Raw genomic sequence first — 22,011 nt, 5'->3', positions numbered from 1 at the left:
GGCTGTAAAACACACTAAAGTTGGTTGCGGTCTCCATCTGCTGGCTGCTTAGTAGATTACATAACATCAACATGCAACCAAAAAGCATTTTTATTTATACTTTTTTTTCATTCAAGATCATAAAACATACAAATGGAATATACCATGCATTAAAAACTGTGGCCAAGCACTTTTGCTTTTATGATTTAAAAAAAAATTATATATATATATTTCTATACACCACAAATACTTACATTTTTCAGGCAAGTACTTTTGCTGCAAGCAGAGAAAAAGTCCTGTTGATCACACCATATTTTCTGTGGCTGTGTTTTTAAAGAGATGTTCTATTTTTTATGAAAGAGATAGTTGTGGGATCCTCTTTGTGCATTGCTTATGCTGCAAAGGTTATTGTTATTACGCTTATATTGCGCTATAATAACCCTGTTTAATAAGTCTGGTGAAAGCTGTGATGAGAGCTGTGTACAGTAGACAATAGTGAGTGCTAAGGAATAGTAAATACTGGAACTTTTTTAACCACTAGTCTGAACATTGCCAAGGGAGTTATGAGGGGCTAGGTCCCTCAGTGTCTTCTGCTCTAGGCTCTCCTCCTATTGTGAAACTTACCCCATCTCTTAGATAGTAAGCTCTTAGGGGCAGGGTCCTCTCCTCCTCCTGTGTTACTGTCTGTCATTTGCAATCCCTCTTTAATGTACAGTGCTGCATAATATGTTGGCGCTGTATAAATCCTTTTTAATAATACACTAGCAGATGTTCATTCCAGTGGACACCAAGCTAGAAGACGTTTACAACTGCTCTGCCATATAGTCGAGCTAGCTTCATTTAAACTCTCTAAGATTACCTCCAGCTAAAAACAGATTTTGGCCTAATCTGACAAATGATTGTCAATTAAATTAAAGAAATAACTTGATACCTTGTTAGATTGATTTTTTGCCGCCAGCCTACACACCCAATCTGGGTTTAAATGACCTATGAACTAAAATAGAAAAAACAGTGATAGCATTTTGTCGCGAGCCACATTATGTTTTACATTGGATCACACAGACCTGGCTATTTTGTTTCTAACAATGATGTTTAACTAACAGTGACTCTTCTCCTGTCATGCTTTTGCCTGATCTCACACATGCTTAGATGAGATAGTGCTTAGATTGCATTTTGTTTTCTTCAGCCAAAAATAGTAATCTCATTTTTCTCTCATGCATATGCTATGAAAGTGTGCACCCACCTGGTGCCTTGACTTGTCATTTCCAGTCTCATGAGGCCGTGCTGGGAGCCATATCTGCAACCTGTGATGTAGGAGGAGAAAAAGGAGCTGTGGCAATAGAAAAGAGGAACTAATTTCCTAAATACACCTTTACAAAAAAAGATGAAAAAGGGGCTACAGATGAGGCATTACAGCCATGTAAAGGCAAACACTCCCACTTAGCAGTGACATCCTGGAAGCAAGCCGACCCTGAGATGGGACCCTGGCTGTGGCCCACCCTATGAACTGGAGTGTAGAAACCTGGAGGTGCTTGATATAGGCAGTTACATACCCTCATTTTTATATTAGGGTATAGATTCTATACAGTTGTAATTGTTTATAAAATTGAAAATTACTTCAGCAGATTCTCATGCAGCTTGCTGAATTGTCAAGCTTTGCTTCATTGTTGCAACTTCCAGTATCTTCTACAAATTATTTTTTTTTAGCTGGGTGGGAAGAAGCTGTAGGCGGCGCCTGTAATGTGACCTAGCTTTTCAGTAACAACCCAAAAACAAGGTTGTTACCAAAAAGTGAAGGGTGGTGCTCACCAACTAAAAGGGTCTAGGGAGAACACAGTCAGTTTTTCAAAGATAATTTTCTTGTTTTCTTTATGTTATCCCCTTTCTTGAAAGTAGTATCTTTACCAAGTCTCTATTAGATTAATAACACAGATCTTGAATAACAAGAGATTTATTAACAGAGAAAAGAATTAACAAATAATCAACAATTATTCCAAATAAGCTAAATAATGATCACATAGACAAAGTAAAAAACTTTGGGCAAAGAGTCCATTCTCTGTTTCCTGCACTTTGGCTGGGTTCCAAGAAGATTGGAGAGAGAAATGAGAAGTATCAGAGGTAGAGGAAGATGATTTGTGGCTGTTGTCCCATCTTCTGGACCCCTGGCTACATTCAGCCACATCCATGCATTCACCCCTTACTCGGGTGTCCTCCCACTTCCTGAAATACACTGCTCACAGGTGCCTGCTGATATTCTCCAGGAGATGTCACTGTTACATTGGGGGCAAGTCTTCTGACTCAGCTGACCAGCTAGTTGGGGGTCATCAGATAGCAGGTATGTTTTTACACCTGGCAGGATGATTGGAGAAGTCTTTGAAGTAGATGCTTCCATGCACAACCCCCATACCTCACACCTATGGTGTGATCTTCCTGTTCAAGGAGGCGTCATCTTTCCTTCCAGTTTCTTGGATCCAATCCCCATTTGGGAGTCATCCTGTTAGATTTGTCTTTTTTGACCTTTTCAAAGGGAAAGAAGGCTCACCAACAGTCACATGTAACCCATAATTTGAACTGGAATATGTGCTGATTTTTTACATTACATGTTATGCACTTCAACATTTTTCATTGACTACATATTTGTAGTTTGTGCTATGGCAGTCAGTTACAGATCATATATTTCCTAAAATCTGTTTGTCATAACTCTTAACAAAAAGAATGTTTTGGAAAGACCAAAAAAAAACACCAAATGTTTCCATACTTTTCTAAACTATATTGCAAATAAATAAAACTCAAAAGGATAAAAAAAAAAAAAAAAACTTGCCACTCTTTGAAAAGCAGAAAGAGCAAACAGACATGACAGTTCAAGTCTAATGATAAAAAAGGAACATCCATGTATACTCTTCCTTTGTAGAATACACAAAAAAACCCGCTGTGAATGTTGGTCATAGAAGGTCATAAATTAAGCTTTAAGTTCCCAAGTTCAAGATCATTGCAGACCTGCTTTGTTTTTTGTAAATGAAGAGGGTCAAGGCTGATACTTCCACACAGCAGTGCAGGTCAGTCCATAGTTTTCTTGTTTGCTAGACTCTGGTAAGGAATATTCTGCCATTTTCCATAGCTGTTTCTGTATAGGGTGATCAATAAAGTGGCCCCTTCCAGGGTCCCCGATGAGGACTGTGGTCCCGTGCTGGTCTATACAACGTCTGAGCCACTGGTGGAGGCCATCAGCTAACTGTTCATCATAAAACATGTCACCGAGGACAATCAGATCCCAGTGAGATGTATCCACACCTATTATATTCTCTGAGAGGAAAGGCAGAGGCTGCAGGCCATTCAACTTGCAGTTAAGAGTGAGTGCTGCACCTGCAACTGGATAAAGCAGAAGGAATAGGAATAATATCACAACCAGCAACAGTACAACTGAAACAGCCAATCACCCAGTACCATGCATGACATTCAAAGGAGGATGTGGTGGGTTAAAGTATATCTTAAAGCCTAAACTTTTTTCTGGATTAGTGTAAAAATCCTTGTCAAGTTTTTTTTGTGTCCCACTGTGGAAATGAACTGCATGTGCCTTTTTGTAAAATTACTGTTTATTTTAAATTTCCACTTTAAATTGGCATCAGGTAGGGCTTTATAGCAGAAAAGAACAGGCAATGTCCCATCTGCAATAAATATTTATACTTGCCTGATCGCCATTCATTTGTCAAGCAGCTCAATGTCTGTTGCCAAGATACCCAGAACATCCAGGTTTTTCCTGTGGGTGTCAGGACTGAATTAATTCTCGCACCTGCGTTGGAATTACGTCATCCTTGATCAACCAAGAAAGATGACTGAAGATCAGAATGCAGAAGTAGGAGAAAGAAGTTAGGCCCTTAACTACTTTAAGAGTTAAGTCCGACTTAAAATGGAGTCTGTAACAATATAGTGGAAGCGGTTTTACTCTCTTATTTTTACATGACCTATGTTCTATTTCTCCTGTGTGCTTTTTGCAAAAATGTTTATGTTTATGTTAAATGTTTATTGTTCTTAGAGAATGATGTCTGCAATCCCTCAGTTATATTATTCAATTTTGTAACTAAAATACATTTGGCTGCCTTAGATGGATGAACCTAATTTCTCGATGAATTTCCTTGCCTCCATTGAACAGAAAGTAGATGACGGAAAGTTACAATAGATGCAACTAAAGGTTGAATATCTTGCCGTTGCTTGTCTCAAGGAGTTGAACACCTAAAAGACTAAGTAAATTTAATTTCTATTGACCTCCTATTGGTATAAACAGGTGATTAAAAAAGGCAACTTGTTTTATAATAGAATTAATAATTTAACAAGTAATAAATGTTCTGTGTATAAGATTAAACAATGCAAATAGAGTTTGGAGAAGCACATGTAAAGACACAATTGACTGGTAATTGGATAATCTTGTTGAGCTGACTCAAGTTAGTTCACAAATATTGGTGGGTGCATCCCCTGGATTTTGCATGGGATTCTTTATGTCGTTGGAGTAGGGGTTACTCTGATTGTTAAATGTATTCCAATGCTAATGAGAAGGTGTTTTCGAATGTGGACTTCAGAACATACATCTGATAACCACTTCTGTTCTGAGCCCATAGGTTTAGATTATCCCTCTACATAAGAGATGGTGGCTACCTATGTGCAGACAACTGAGTAAACTCCATTACAAGAGAACATCAATAACCGAAGGAACTGGTAATGCAGGCCTAGTGAAATCAGAACAGTTGATTTCCATTTTACATATTTGTTCATGGCCACGTGTGTATTACCTGCAACACAAACCAATATGTTAAGTATTCTTGGAAAATGATGTTAGTAAAATACTAAAATAACGTTTGGCTGCTTTTTAAAGACAACTAGTTTGCCAACTATTGATGTACAATGTTATCAAACAGACTCAGGAATTTCCCTACACTTAGAGATGTGCCATATAATGCTAAATAATATGTATAATATGTATCCTTAGTGGATCTCGTTTATTTTAAGGGTCTTCTCATACTTTATACTTATTCTATCTCATCTCTCAGACATATCCAATTTTTTATTGGTGACCAGTACACATGGGGGGGTGAATCACCCCATCAGCACATGACAGTGGTAAAAATTTAACCCCATCCATTAAACTTTTAATATGGCTCCCTAATACCAGTACAGTGGTACCTTGGCTAACAACTTTTTTTTACTATTTATGGGACAAAAAAATACAAAAAAAAAAAAAAAAAAAAAACAGAAGTAACACACCGGATAATATACTGCATGATGAATGTACAGTACTTCCAGAAAGTGAGTAAGAGACGTCGCTTTGACCTATATAGAGGGGCTTCTGCTCATACCAGTGTCAGTGCAGTTGTTTCTTTTTGCATACCAAAGCACAGCTTGCTCCAGTAGTTAATGTCTAGGCTCCATAAAAATGTTTTTTTTTCTCTTTGTGATCAACTCACACAGTTTATGACTTTATATTGTTATTTTTACTATTTTTTTAAATTTTATCTTTAAATTGTGGGCAGCATCCAGAACAATAAATGATTTTCTATAGAAACCTATGGTAAATCACATTTTGGCTAACAAATTAGATTCCGTAACAAATTATCTGAATTAGCCCAGGTATCACTGTAGTAATGTCACCCCAAATGATCCTTACAGATTCATCCCCAATATTGATTTGTGTTGGTGTGTTGCATAATGTGGTGCATTGGTATGCCAAACCCACTGCATAGCAACTGTTATTTTTAATGAAAGTACAGCCATGGTGGAAACGCTGGTGGCTCTAAAGCTTTAATAGGAACATTCAGAGTGTTCCCATAAAAGAATGGGATATATTAGGTTCCATGTTTCTCATTTCCCTTGGATATGAATATATATATATATATATATATCCAAATCCATGTGCAATTTTTTGGCGCACATAAACATCAGTTTATTTAGGGGCAGCATTTGGCATAACTTGTTATTTAAACATGTTTGTAGTAAAAATTATGATCAGTGTCACAGTTGGCCACCGTTTGTCTTTTAAACAACTGGAGGAGATAGCATATGGATGTGACCTAAATATATCCCATTCCAGTTACCTGTAGTTAAACAGATTGACCTTTTGACATGGTTGGCCAATGGCTATTAAAGTGCAAGTGCCACCTAGAGTTTGCAAGCTGGATTGCTTCCATAAAGGATTTAAGGTTAGGTTTGAGTGGGAAAGTTTATGAACCAACTGGAAGGGGCCACAAACTTTCCTAATGGAAAGGAGAATCAAGGGGAACTCAAGAGGACAAGGACTCTACAGCCAGAAGAAGCCAGGGAAAAATGCTGGCTGTCTGACATTGCACAATTCTGACGCTTCAACAGACAAAGACTCAAGATCAAGTACCAAGTTTCCACTGTGATCACCTAACGCCAGAGTCCTGTTCGCAAGGAAACCGTGAAAAGATCTTGCTGAAGTAACTTTTAGTGTTCTTTTGTATACATTGGCAGTGTTCATTTGTCAGGAAGGGTTAGATTGCGTGTACATGTGTATGTATGTATACATAGCTTGATCTCGTGGTTTACGCACCACTTACTGTTGAGTAAAAGCATAAAACTACAAAACAAGCAGTGTTCCTTGGACTGAGAAAATTACACCAACCTCTCTACAAGCATATAGAAAAAGATTTCGCTAAAAAGCAAAAAAAGGTGGTCAAAAGGAAAAACAACAACCTGGAAATAACAGAAGGTGGATGATAGTTAATATATGAGATATAATTTGTGTTGTGGTGTGCTTTAAATTGAACACTCTTCATCATTGTATCTTTCAAACATCACCTTTTCCCATGAAGGATTGAGTTTGTCTTCATCCCAAATGTCATCCTCCAAACCAAATACTGTGCACACTATACACAAACACACATAGCTCCACACAATAACCTTACTGTAAGTCTAGTTTTTCATATAACTCACCTGGGTGGATGTCATTGGCTAGTACATAGGAAGCCCCTCCTATTTTTGCAGCAATTGCTGCCGCTCCACAACCACTCCCCAGATCTAAAATCTGTTTGTGCCGCACAACTTCTGGGTTATCCAGTAGGTATCTGTAAAGTGATAACGGAAGAGGATTTAGTAACTGGAAGGGCCATGTTGAAAAGGTGAACATGAACAGGCACAGACTTTCTGGATAGCTCCATCTGTATCTAGTTATATAAAATTCTTTATGACAACAGTTACATAGGGTATAGTATACCAGCCAACTTCCAGGAAAAAAGGCTGAGAATTTTAGCTGTATCCTTTAAAAGGAATACATTCCAAAAGAAAATATAATTATGGTCAGATATATATCAATGTTAAACGGTCAGATAACCCACAACTAATACTCTGTTGTGGATGCTAATAGTAATAGTAACTTCCATCTCTGGAGGACTCTACTGGTGTGAGCTCTGCTCTGACTTCCCAGTTCCACTATGCCTGTTGGGTTTTGTGGAGAATGTAACAAAAAAGAATTAGACGAGACAAAGGTGAGAGCATCCACAATTTGAAAATAGAGAGGAGTTGATCTAACTTTGTAATATCAAAATCATAGAGGGACTCATGGGCCTACACAAGAAACCACTCTACATCTTTAATTCAACTATCACTTTTTAGTTAGATTGACCCTCAAATTTTTTGGAAGAATGAGTGAGAGCGTGTGGCTATAGCACAGCTGTAAACCCTGTGGGTATGGTAAAGAGAAGGCACCTCCAGCTGTCTGAACATCCAATGTTACACTTCATGCAGAGCCAAGTTTTGGGGTGCCCTGACATGGACGTAACATCCATTCTTGCCAGGATTGCTACCTCCTGGCTACATATTGGGTTATAGAGGTCACTGATCACAGTGATGGACCAGTAGAAGGGCTAAGAAGGCAGAACAAAGCAGACAGCAGGTAAAAGCAATGTGGACAAAATGTATTCAGACATTGGAACACTTCTTTGCACAGTAAGCTTTAATGTAGTATGCACAAAAATGTTTTACTTATCTGTAAAAATATGTAAACTGGAAAGTGACAACCTAAACATTTTGGATGAAGATAACAATGGGATAAAATCCATCCCACAATCAGCCTTACCTGGGCAACTATTTTTCTACTGTCTACTCCTTCCTGCACTGTCTTCCCCCACCTCTTCTAGATGGGCTGCTCTCCCAGCTATTAGGGGTAGCAGTAACATCCAGAGTTGCCACTACTGAGTCTACCACCTGCCCATCTTCACATAACTTTGCAAATTTGTTAAAGGTGCTCAAACACAGGGCTAGCCTTCCTTTTTTTGGGTGCCCCTACCACTCCCTCTAACTACAGTAACCCATCTCCCTACATGTTAATCCTGATTAACCTCTCCACATCTATTCAGTTAACTATTTGCCTGGTGAGCAGGAGACCCCTCTTAAGGTGATCAAGTGATTTCAGGGTTGCAATGTGCTCTTTCCAATGCGAGATACCAGAAGGGTGACTTGCTCACATCTGTCACAGTGGTATTCACCTAGGAGTGATTGCTCCATTTGTGCAAACATAAAGCAGACTGTGCACTGAACAAAACCTTCCACCTTGCTGCAAATTACAATGTTTAATATTACACAGAGTTATAAAAGATTACTTACAGTTTGTAGTTCAACTCCTTTCATTCTCAAACTGTGTTTTTTAACTCCACTTATTCCCAGCCACTTGTTTCCAAAGCCTCAAATGAGCAGGCTCAAAGTGAGTCTGCCTTGAACTTAAATAACCTGTGAACCCTTGATCATGCCTCCTTATTAGAGGTCAGAAAGGAAAGAGAAAAAAAGCTTTTTAAAACTGACAGAAAAAGAGGGAAAAATGATTTAGAAACCACAGCCATCCAACAGTCAAATGTCTACAAACCACAACTCTTGTGTTTTCTAAGACTTCTTATTCACAGCCACTTGTTTCACTAACCAATAATGAGCAAGCACAAGGTGAGTTTAATTAGAACTTATATCACCTGTGGAACTCTGACCACTCCCTTTAATTAGTTGTCACAAAGGAAAGGAAAAAAAAGCTTTTTAAAAAAAAAGTATTTATAGTCTACCAGAGCCAGAGATTATAAAAATAAGATTTACAACAGTCAAATGTCTCAAAAACTCTACTCATAAAAACACAACCTCATGCTACTCGTCTATGGGCACTGTGGTGATCCCCCCATTCCTACCCTTAATTCACTACTTACCTTTGCGAGCCTTTTCTCTCCCCACCCTCTTTTCCTCTCCTCTTTTCCAATCTTTATTTTTTCTTTTTTCTTCTTCTTTCTTTCAAGTTGAATCCAACGCCATGCAGTCTGTATTTTTATACACCAAGGGGTTCCAGCTAAGCTGGTCCCCTGCAATGGCCATGGGTGGGATTCCTCCCTCAAGGGCAAAGACTCCATGGTTATGAATGACCTCTCTCCAAGACATCCTCATGGACTTAACAGCCCATGCCCTAGCTGGGTGATATACAGGGGGGTTTGTTCTCCTGGTTTGTTTCAAATGCAGAATTGCTCGATGATTGTAAGTTGTTTACTGCTCACTTTGTCCTCATCCTTTGGGTGCTAAATGTACTACTGTTGTATTGCACTGGATTTGTACTTTCTTTTTATTATTCTTTAATAAAAAAAATGTATTGAAAAGAAAAACACAACCTCATAAATACAACTCCTGTGTTTTTTTTAACTCCACCTATTCAGAGCCACTAGTTTCACAAGCCACAAATGAGATATATGGGCAGGACATATAGGAGAGACGTCACTAAACATCACATTCTAGTTGTATCTATATTAAGTAAGGAACAACATTTTTATATGATTATCACTTGATGCTAGTTCCCTTTTGAGCTCTATTCTCTGTGTACAAAATAGGTTCAATAGAACAGTTACCATTAGACAATTCATATTTCTATTTGCAGAGATTTTAAAAAAGGGGCTTTTGAACTTAACATTCCTAATGGGTGCTATTTGGTGGGCGGCTGTGTCTGCTTCAAATGAAGCTCAGTCCACTAATAAGCCTAAGATAGAACTGGCGAATTGCTGAATTAGGCGGGGGCAGCAGCTAGCAACAGTAAGTAGATATAACAAAAGGCACATAACAAGAAGGTAGCAGCACCATTGTGAAGGACAATGGATAGATGTATTTCATACTATAAACTAATTAATTCATTAAAGTTTATTATACAGCGCTGCATAATTTTTTGGCCCTATATAAATACTGTTTAATAGTAAAGTTACATCCAGTTAGCTATTTGTTACAAAGGATCAGTTTATTTCTTTTATGGAACTTTTTAGTTACATCGAACTGTAATGTGTCTCCACCTAGTGGCTCATGTCAAAAGCACACCTTTAATAAGATATAGGCCAGCGGTCGCCAATTGGTGGTCTGCGAGAAAATTTTGGTGTTCCGCGGCTCTGGCCAGTGCACCCCCAAGCGGGCTCAAGAGAAGGACCCCACTGGGGGGACGCACCTGCCAGGGCCGCGGACCACGTCCCCCGTACAGATCGCAGGCTTAGTGTGGTGGGTGGGTTATGTCTCTGGACATACCAGGCCCACTCAGAGTGGATGGATTCTGGCATCTTGATGTCACTCTGGGGGAAGTTTCTTCCCCTTTGAGTGACACTGGGCTCCCTTGCGCATGCACGGTCCAGAGCCGACATGTAGTGGTCCGCTGGACCAGAAAGGTTGACGACCACTGATATAGAGCACATATTCACATGTTTAAAAGGTAGACCTTGTTAGTACTAGGTTGGACGCTCTTTGCCTTCTGAACTGCTGTGACATAGATTCAAGAAGGCGCTAGAAACATTCCTTAGGGATTTTGGTCCATATTGATATCATAGTACCATGCAGTTGCTGCAGATTTGTTGGCTGCATATTCATATGGCATAACGCCCATCACATCCCACAAGTGCTCTACATGCTATTTACATGACCAAACTCAATCACTGATACAAGGCAAAATAAGGAAAATCATTACTTAAAACACAGAATATATATTAAATGTAAAAAAATCACCCAAAAAGAATTTCTTTAGCCCCATGTCCACCGCTGATCATCTATGAACTTCACTGCAACTCTCTCCTACAATTACCCTCTAGTACTGATCACAATATCCATCTAACGGGATCAAATAACACTGGGGACCACATTTTTTGTTGAGTTAGATCTTACAGTTATTTTTTACTAATTTTTTGGTGGTGAATCCAGAAATGACCCCAGTTTTTTGTTATCACATCCAGTTTTCAGGATACAGGGTACCCTCCATTTTTGTCAAAAAACATACACATTTTACATACAAATGAAAAAATAATGAAATAGCTTGAATGTACTGTTTGTTTAAATTTGATTTGTTCATACAAAGGATTTATTGTTACTCTATGACATATTTTTTTCATTAAAACATTTGAAAATTAATCGGGTAAGCGGTTAAGGTAAACATTTACACTTATAGCTTTTCCTAGACTGTTCAGTGTTGCCCGATGCTCCAACAATAGTCAGCCATCATATGTACATCCCATCTACCCTGATACCCTCCTTCCATGACCTTATAATCTTGGTGGAATTGTTCACCTTGCTCATCACTGACTGCACCAAGGTTTTCGGGGAAGTTAGAAAGATGGTTTTGCAGAAAATGCAGCTTGATGCTCATATTGCAACAAAGCATGTTGTAGCTCTCCAAGAGTTTCTGGACAATTTCTGTGTAATTATTTGTTTGTTTCCAAGAAAGTCCTTGACATTGGCTTTGAATGATAACCAATCATTCTTTTCGACTTCTGACATTATCCTGATGAAATGTTCATCTTTGATGAGCTGCCTACTCTGTGGACCATCATACACACCGGCCAAAGCTTTTAGCAAAGCTTTAACGAACTGCTTCATCAGACCCAGTTCCATGTGCAGAGGCGGGAATATAATATTCTCTCTATCAACAAGTGGCTCATGTAGAAAGGATCACCTTGTTTTAGGGCAGATCTTGGGGGCCAATTCCTTCCAACCAATGCCTCTCACGAGCTCTGCTGTCACACATGCACAGATAACAGGGATACTTGGTGTATCCGCGTTGATGACCAAGAAGGAAGCATACCATTTTAAGGTCAACACAGATGACCCAATTGTGTTGGTGATATTGCAATAACTCAGTGATTCTCTTTATGTTTGCATATTCTTCACAAAGAGAAACTGAATGACCAATTGGGACTGACTGACAAATATATTGCCATGGTGAAGGAGGACACACTTTAAGCTCTGCTTTGAGCTATCGATGAATAGTTGCCATTCAGTCGAGTTAAAGATTTGAATTCCCAATTCCTCCAAAAACCAGGTGTGTTATGGCAATATACAAAGCCACTGACAGTTCTAAAGTACTGCAGAAATGCAATTTCTCTGGTTCGAAAGTACGGTACCTTCGTTCCTTTTTCAAGTAAGTTTTTCTCACGCAGTCCTGATGCTAGGAGTTCTGAAGCCTTCTTCGATAGTCCCAAATCACAAGCCAAATCACTCAACTCATGCTGATCAAATCCCTTGCAGAGTCCTCATATATTCAATCTCTTCATCATTGTTGTCACCTAGTACATCACCATAATCATGTTCTTCAAGAGAGTGTAGTGTAATGAAAACCGGCACTGAGATTTCATCTGAAAGAGCCACTGGGCGTATAGCCAATGGTGGACTAGGATACGCTATGTTACATTTTTTTTCTTGTTATATCCTGAAGTTTTCACTATACAAAGGTACCAGTCACTGAAATGATCTCTGGCTCTCGCCAAACCATAGGTATACCAAATGGCATCTTATCACGTGTTCCCTTTGTCCACATCTGTAAACCCTTGACACACTGTTTGCACACCTTATGAGGGGCTTATCTTGATCACCAAGTGTATCTTTGAAATTTGCCTAGTCTTGCTCTACAAATGTGCTGATGTTCGCCCTTTGACTGGGAATGGTGAAACTGCCACAGATATAACAAAATGAATCAGGGTTGTTTAGGCACTTACAATGAGAAATAGCAGAGCTCAACATGATCTGAAAGAAAGGAAATACGTGTGTAGGTGGAAAATATAATTTTGCTTATTCACTACGTAGAGCAGCAAACAACCTCTGACCACACTGTGTGTATATGAATAGCCTCTACAAGTCCACGCTACAGTAATAGCAAATATATAAGCGGTAGAGAAAAAAAGTGCACTTTCAGAATCAGCATACCTATTTTAGTGTAAATAAGCTTAAAAATGTAAGTAAACAAAAAATGTGTTCAAAATTGTTCCCCATGAATTAATATTTATGTTATGTTCAATTTCATATAGTATTAACATATAATTTAAATTATTTAAATATTATTTAAAAAATTACCATGTTTTTATATTTTTAGGGTTTTCATGATGTACACTAAATTATCTATTCAAATAATACAATATACAATATACATCCTGTGTGCTATGAGGTATCTTGCAAGGACATCTACTTTCCCAATGGTGTAAGAGCAGTAGTAGTATTGTTCAGTTTATTGACAGTTTATTTATTCTCTGTCCAGGAATCCATGAGCAGAAAGCAAGAAAACAGTTGTTTTATACTAATATTTTAAATTGTAAAAGCATTTTCTAGCATGTTCTGACATACTTGATGCACTCACTGGTTTACCAGGTAATATTAATATAATAATAATAATTATTATTATTATTATTATTATTATTAATAATAATAATAAACAGGATTTAAACAGCACCAACATATTACGCAGTGCTGTACAATAAATAGGTAGATGGTTTATGAATCTGCAGTTTTCACAACTATTAGTGTCAATAGGCTTTATAGGGGTTTATATCCATACCCTGTAGCAGATGCCCATGCTCTCCTTGCCAAAGTGCTACCCCTTAACTGTGGATGCTGCTCATGTTTCCACCAACCTGGAGCAAGACACTGATTATAAGCTGGAACAACCATAGTGGAGCATTATTTAATAAAGATCTCCAAGGCTGAAGAGGATGCAATTTCATCAGTGAACCTGGGTGATCCAGCAAACCAAGAATGGATTTCTTCAAAGTCATTTGCTATTTATAACTGGTAGATATGATTAGTTTAGCAGACTAAAATTACCATTTTGCACTGATGTCTCATTAAAAGATTTTCCCTCAAATCCCGGTTAAATAAAAGTCTTACTTTAACCTAAATAAATATTCCTAAAGATGTTTCTAGCCTTACAGTTACTGAAGTACAGAATGTTGAATAAAACGTCACAGAAATATATAAAAGCTTCAAGTAATGATAGTTGCAGTCTGTTTATTAGTAAATGATTATATAAAGATAGGTCAGGATGACATGATCTATGCTCTGCCATGATGAAGAGCAGAATAAACACAAATAATGGAGTTGAATAAAGGAATGAGCAGAAATGGAAGAAATAAAGAAGTAAAGGAAAAAAGAGCTAATTTTTATGAACAGTCACAAGGTAATAAAGAATTTATCATCATAAAAGTAATGCAGAAGACATAAGTAAAGACATAAAGCAATGTTTATTTGGATGAAATGTAACCTTGACCAATGTATATAATGCTCATTAATATTCGTGCAAAAATGTGTAGAAAAGATTAGTAAATTGTGCAATAAATCAGAACAGCATATAAGAAGATGACCCTTGCGTCTGACTGTTACTATCAAAATAACTCTGTGTCATTTATTTGTTATATTGATATTTGATATATTGATTGATATATAATTGATATAAAATTGATATATTTATCACTTTTTGAATCTTTTTTTGGGTCTTCCCACCAGGGAACGATTAGATTGTTTAAGTGAATTGATGATTGTGTTATTATTATTATTATTATTATTATTATTATTAAACAGGATTTATATAGCGCCAACATATTACGCAGCGCTGTACATTAAATAGGTGTTGTTGTTTAATTCCAAGCAATGAGGAATTTCATTATTTCAGTTGACTGCCAACTCAATGAATCTTGGATTTGCACTATTTTCTCTGACACACCACAATAAAAAGTATTCATCGCTTAAACCCTGATGGATAGATGGAGGATGATTGTTGCTGGAAAATCATCTTATTTTATAATTTCCAGTGATGGATGAATATACACACAGTGCTATTCTGTTCTATGGAGAGGCATGTACTCTCTGCAATAGAAGCGAACAGCACTTGTTGTCGGTCAGCCTTGGCAAATTAATGAACAACATTGTAGACAAATATTTGCCCGAGACAAGCACAATCTCGGCCCATGATTATCTGATAGGTGTACATGGCTTTGGAGTTAGACCATTCAAGTCTACAAAAAAATTCCCTAAGAATCCAAAACAAGAAAATTGTATACTTAGCTTTTGTATTTCCTGATGCATCCTCATGACAGCATGGGGTAGGTTGTGGTTCTACCTTCCATTAACCCAAGGGGCCTGGTATCTTTAAATCCACAGCCTTCTAATGGAATAGTTCCAATAGACACATGCCAAGCCTTCCTTGGGCATTACAAAAAGCCTCCCATGTGGTCCTAAAGCCAAGGTAACTTTCAGGTACTATCCTAATATTTATCACACATCTAGGGAATGGGGAACTCCTCCAGAGGAAAGCAGCACTGGCAGAATGGGGACAGGACCTTCAGAATAAATTCCATTACTGGTTTTAGAACACTTCTGCTGGTAAAGAAGGATCAATGAGGTTGCCACACCCAAAGGCTTGAATCTCTAAAATTCATCTAGGATAATGAAATGGTCTCCAAGTGGATATCTCTCTAGTAAATAGAATGGATCACAAGACAAAGATTCCAGCAATAATGACAGATCCTATTTCAGGACGATCTGCCTCCTGGGAGGTTTATTATGCATACATATGCTGAAGAATAATCTGATTAATGGGTGATTGGTCCACCTAGTGTTGGCGACACCAAGACTTTGACTTGTATATAGGGCTGAATGGAGGAATTCCTTAATGTGTGCAGGACGGGGGCATCCCACAGCCTTCTGAGCAAAGAACATTGCAACTCGGTTCTGCAATCTATTAACTTGTACCACTTGTGGGTATTATTCTCACCATCCATAGCATAGCAACTACTGCCTGGGAGCAGTCTATTCTTTGAAATAAACCATTGAATGTGTTTGGGTAATTAGGGGACAAAATACCCAAATTCCTTCTAGAGATCCAGGTAACTTTCTGTTCTCTGTGTCTGTGTTGGACTCTTATCAGTTACTTTGTTCCCAGCTATCTTTATAGACTACAACTTCTACATTTCAATGTTACAGAGAGGAGGTGAGGAAAGGTTCTGCAGTTTTTTAGTTTGTCCTAGGGCAGGGGTGTCAAACTCTGGCCCCCAATGGCCTTTTTTTTGGCCCCCAAAGAATCCCAAATATGAACTGCTGCTGGCCCGCCACTGCATTGAGATAGCACCGCTACTACAATTCCTGGGATCACTCGTGTCTATAGACCAGGGGGCTCTCTGCCTAAGCGTGGCCCCACATTGGACTGTTTTATAGAAGCAAATAATGCTGGGAATTTTAGTAGCAGCGTAATTTCAATGAAGAGGGAGTTTCAGCAGCGGGCCACTCATAAGATTTAGCTCCGTATTGGCTGCGTCTGGCATTTCCAGCAATGTTATGCCTCTTTCTCTATTATAAGCTTGTTCCGGATTGAATGTGAAGCAAAACCTCTTTGTTTCCCTATGGCCCGTGACTTTGTCTATGTTTTTAATTTTGGCCCTCTGTGTATTTGAGTTTGACACCCCTGCCCTAGGGTGACAACAAGCTTCTTCATACATACAGTCTGGTGAGCAGTACACAGCGGGGTCACAGACAAAATCACCAGGTGAAAAGAAGAAGAAAAAACAAGAATGCAGTTACATATAAGAACTGGAAAGCTGCAATAAAAATTTGTTCTAAGACTTAGAAATCGTGGAGTTTTCCATCGAAGGTTTGTGGAAAAGATCCTGATGTGTGGATGATATGGATATGATATGAAATGCTTCCCCTGCCTTTTGTCCTATACTCGACCGATATATTGTAATGTTCATTGAGGATAAAGGAAGTCGGGCCAGGGGTAGTAAAATAATTACTTACCACCAAGGTTTAGTCTCAGGTCATGTGACTTCACCAAAGACTTTTCTGACATCAACAATCTAATCATGCCATAACATTGCCACTGATCACATGATCCCTACCTGTTCTGTACAGATCGGAGATGTTTGGTCATTTTACTGCCCCAAGACAAAGTCAAATAAATAGCCAGCATGTTGGACTTTTTTACTGATTGTGTTCCAGGACAGCAGGGAGAAGCTGAATGTGGGAACTAAGCCAGCATTGTATGTTCACTATGTGCAATCCATACATTATTTGTAGATATGGTCAAATCCATTGTTTACCTTCAGGTCACAAAGCACTCTGTAGGATTTAGGAATAAAATTTATGTAACCTGCATGTTTGGACCTGCTGGTGATTCAGCCTTTGTTGATTTTAAAGTAAATGTAAAATGCTCCATAATAGTTACTTTCATTAAAACAACTGCGGTTTTTGTTTTGTTTTTTTCATAAAATACTGTTTTCACCTTTTTATCATCTCGGTGCTGCTGATCTCATTTAGACCACATGCATTTGCTTCATCATCAGCTTCAGTTTGCTATAGACCAGCCTTCTGATAGTGACAACAGTGAACCATGCCTGTATATTGTGTGCCTTGTAGTCTCCACCATGTGCACATCTATCATGGTGACAGCACATGGTTGGCGGACAGCTGTCAATAAAGTAAATATTTACAAAAATATTTTCTGCATTGAGTAAACTGATACCAAAAAATGTGAGTACAGAGGGAAGGGAAAGGAGAGGTGGGTGAGTGGGGGTACACACCACCTACAACATGAGAAGTGATCAATGTCTTTAGACACCAGAATAAATTTACTTTACAGCTTCACTACCTAAACATGCTGTGACTACACAGAAAGTCTGTTTATTTTCTGATGCTGCTGGGTGAGGAGAATTGCTACCAGAGAACCAATTTTCATTAGTGTGTATACCAATAAATAATGACTGTCATCACACAATGTGGCTGATTTTTTTAAGAAGGAAAATTTGTTAAATCTACAAAGTGTTTTTTCTTTCTGTGACTTCTATCATTCATTCATTCATTCATTCATTCATTCATTCATTCATTCATTCATTCTTCTACAAGCAAAACTAAACTTTTAAAACTTTTAAAAGTCCCATATGAAAACACAGGGGCTGTAATGCAAATCTGTGGCCACTAGATGTCGCCCTGTCCTAACTCATTCATTCTCTATATTCGTACGCACTCACCGTGCCATCGCTTGTCCTCCGGGCCAGTAGATCGCCCAGTAGGGGTCGCCGTAGGGCCAGTGTTCAGGGCGGACATGCCAGTATTTACAACGCGGGGTAAGCAGGAGAAGCTTGAGCTCTGGAGTTAGGTGGTTAGTGACAACCTCTGTGTGCTGCAGTATGAAGCTGTGCAGATAGGTGGCGCCGGTCTGCCGCCTAATAGAGAGAGCGAAGTGCAAAGAGAGGGGGCGTAGCAGAGTCCGGCAAGCCGCGTGCATGGTGCGCATGTTCTTGATATCCCTCCGCCACTGGGAAAAGAAGTACCTTATATCCTTCCGCCAGCACTTTGAAATGTAGTCCAGAGGGAGATTGCAGAATTTTTAACCTAAATCTAAATAACTACCACAATCATTTGGCCTACTTCCTGTAAACTCAGGGTAGCTGGGTCTAGAAACTGAGCCTAGCAAGTCCCACGCAGGCTTGGCCTTCCTCTTATCTTCAGCGCTCACCATAGTGTCCAGCGCACCATTTCTTTTTTTAGGGTTCTTCCCTTGTCATGTGATCTCACACTGCACAGGCGTAAGATCAGGTGATGCCCATGTTACAATTCCACTGTGCATGCGTTTTTTTTACGTTCAGCCATATAATGTTACAAATCTGATGATAGGTGCGCTTTAAGTACTTACCCCCTGATGGTGACTGTCCTGGACTCAGTGGAGAATTCTGCCGGGGAGCAGCACTCACATCATTGTGCAGCATTTAGGAGCCACCCACCTCTGGTGCCCGAAAAAAGGGACATTTGATGTCCACCACATCCAAAATCCTAATAAAAGTTTTTAAATAAAACCTTTTCATTTTCATGATATTCCTTATTGTCTTCACTGGGGTTCTGTGCTTATCTATGTAATGCAGGCAGATCATGGCTGGTTGGAGGGAGCTGTAATATATTCCTATCTGAGCCCCGGACAGCAGTAAAAACCCCACTTAGAGTTCTTATTTTTCTCTTTCTCAACTAAAATTAAAAAAAGAAAGTCAAGACAAACATGGAACGCGATGAGCAACCTTTACATAGGCAGCTAAAATGTATGTGAAATAAATACATTTTGGGGGGCTAGTTAAGACCCCCTAAGGCCTTTTTTTTACATTGTGTCCCTCGGGTAGATTTTTCTTCACTTGCTGACCCAGAGACACATCAAGAAGTAAGAGGAGGCTTTGAGAAGATATTGGGACAATGATAAGATATCACTTCTTAGGCAGTTGTCACCAGAAAAGTTATTATTATTATTTTTATTATTATTATTATTATTATTATTATTATTAATAAACAGGATTTATATAGCGCAAACATATTACACCCTGCCCCTAGGAGCTTACAATCTACTAGGAGGGGAGATATGGAGTGATGGGAGTTGTCCCCATTGAAGGATCACCTCCTGGTACAGTGACAAGTCAACAATTTGAATTTCCCATCACATTCTGTATTGGGAATGGTGGGACCAGGACCAATAAGGGTAAGTCATCTTATTGGCGATAGCAATAAAAACCTTGCAGAGCTCTGTACACACAGCGTCGTTCTGTTCTATGGAGTGGGAAGGGGGAGGATGGGTGAGCAGCACCCTGCTGTGCTCTTATTATTATTATTATGTATATTGTTGTACATTAGGGGTTGCAAATGATAGACAGATCCAGACAGTGATACAGGAGGAGGGGAGGACTTTGCCCTGATCTGTTCTATGGAGAGGGATGGGGGAAGGACGGGCTAGCAGCACCCCACTGTGCTCTTATGATAATATTAGTTATATCTGGTTGTTCATCCATCAATTCACCCTGATTTCAGGAGACCGCTGCACACATGTCAGATGAGTTGAGACAATTGCAACCATTGGGTAACAATCAGCTGATGTATGTTCGCAGCTTTATTACCGTGCTGTATCATGTGACCGTGCTGCAGTGTTTGGAGTTTGCAGTGCAGGTAGGGAGGTTTTTTCTTTTTTCTCTTTTTTTTGGTTTTAAGTTAAACAGTAATTAAAGAGTTCTTCTGTCTCAGCATGTTCGTCACCATTGTGAAAAGAAGGGGGTCATTAAAGTTTTAGCACAAGGATAAAATTAGAGGTGAAGTCACACTTTGTACTCCGTGTTTTAGGATGCAGATAATAAATGCAAATAAATTAAGTGACTCTGTTGCTAGGTGTAAAAACTTCAAAAGTGCAGAAGAAGTAATTCCAAACTTTCAGTGTAAATCAGAGAAATGCATTCCAGGGGTATCAAAACAAAAGGTGTGCAAAGTCTTACAGTTTGTTGTGCTTAGAAAGCAGCCACAGCCTGGGTAGAAAAGTCTGTCCCCTGCCGGCATGCTACAGAGAAGAATGTTTGCTTTCAGTATGGAAGCTGTGGTCTCTCTGCAGAGGTCTGACACCCCAGTTTAGTTAGAGCTAGAGATATACAATCAGCAGGGAGCATGAGCTATCATGAATAAAGAGCTGTAAATCTACCCTGGCATGTTGGTGCTCTACAGAGAAACAACTACATCAACTACTATCATGTTTGTCCAGTAAAACATGTTAGCCATAACTGTATTCTTCTTATTTGCTTTTTGGTTTCCCATCCTCAGAGTATTCTCCAATGAGTTCTTCAAGACCAGAGAAGATAGACTATCATGGGAGAAACTGGGTGATCCAGCAACCAAAGCAGGTTAGCAGCTTACCCAGGTTCACCCAGATAGTCTATCCTTTCAAGTCTTGGAAAGCTTTGATAAATTAAGCTCATTGTCAACTTTTATTTTTTTAAAGATCATCTTTACTGAGTTTTTTTCCTCAATGTAACAACAAGAAATAATTCTATATTTTTATCGCATTTATCTCTCAGTCCATTGAGGATAATGATTTCATAAGACTGGTATGTCCAAGAGAATACTTTTTGTGCAGTTCTCATCAGGTCTGAGTGCCATACAGTATAAGGTCATACATGTGGCTGGCCAGCAGGGGGTGCTAGAACATTCCCTTTCTTTGCATTCCTCTGCTGTCTTGGCACACTTGACTTGCACTGTACACATCATCACAATATATAATTACTTGCTCCACATAAACAATAATTTCACATTTTTTGCTGAACATCAGACAAAAATACAAAAATTCATTCTCTCCAATTGTATACTGGGATGGGAAAAAAGGACACCTTTCAGCACAGTCTTTGGATGAAAGACATACCCTTGAAAGTGACTGGATAAACCTATCATTGATTTTTATATCAGAATTACTTTTCTTTTTTATTGTTTTCACAAAAAATGGCAAATGAGGTGTCTTTATTTAAAAAAAAATACATTATACTAAAATAATCCTAATCATTTTGTAATGTTCCACCAATGAAGCAGTGTAGTAAGTAAAACACAAACATTTATTAAGACATTTAGGGCTCTATTTATAAAACAGGAAATCAGACATTCCCTGGTGGGAATCTTTCAGGTTCATTTGTTGCAATGGCAGTAATTAATTCCCACCAGGGAATGTCAGATTCCCTGTTTTATAACTAGGGCTACTAAAAATGATATCCATGGGCTGAGTAATATATAACTAAGGCTCGAGATGGCCTACAAAGTCCAACTATGGCCAGGTAAAAACAAAAATTGTAAAAACAAAAATTGGGAAACCCGCCCCTTCCCCACCCACAACCAATGGGCAGCCTGTGTTTTTTTACCTTTTAAATTACAACTTTGGATAACGTAAAGTTCCAGGTTACAAATATAATGAAGAAATCAGAACAGTGACAGTATTTGTGGATC

The 22,011-nt window shown here is 38.7% G+C and overlaps 1 protein-coding gene across 1 annotated transcript; it reads right to left on the bottom strand.

Moving 5' to 3' along the window:
* Nucleotides 1-1,914: 1,914 nt before the first annotated feature.
* On the bottom strand, nucleotides 1,915-18,511 carry ETFBKMT (electron transfer flavoprotein subunit beta lysine methyltransferase). The gene is made up of 3 exons (XM_072400225.1): nucleotides 18,255-18,511; nucleotides 6,922-7,052; nucleotides 1,915-3,348 (listed from the first exon to the last, which is right to left on the bottom strand). The coding sequence occupies exons 1-3, from the start codon at nucleotides 18,509-18,511 to the stop codon at nucleotides 3,005-3,007; spliced, it is 732 nt and encodes a 243-aa protein (XP_072256326.1). The 3' UTR covers nucleotides 1,915-3,004.
* Nucleotides 18,512-22,011: the final 3,500 nt, after the last annotated feature.

This window comes from Pyxicephalus adspersus, chromosome 2 (assembly GCF_032062135.1).
Source record: "Pyxicephalus adspersus chromosome 2, UCB_Pads_2.0, whole genome shotgun sequence".
Taxonomy (NCBI): domain Eukaryota; kingdom Metazoa; phylum Chordata; class Amphibia; order Anura; family Pyxicephalidae; genus Pyxicephalus; species Pyxicephalus adspersus.
Note: the sequence above shows the minus strand (reverse complement) of the source record. Positions and strands in the feature narration are given on the sequence as shown.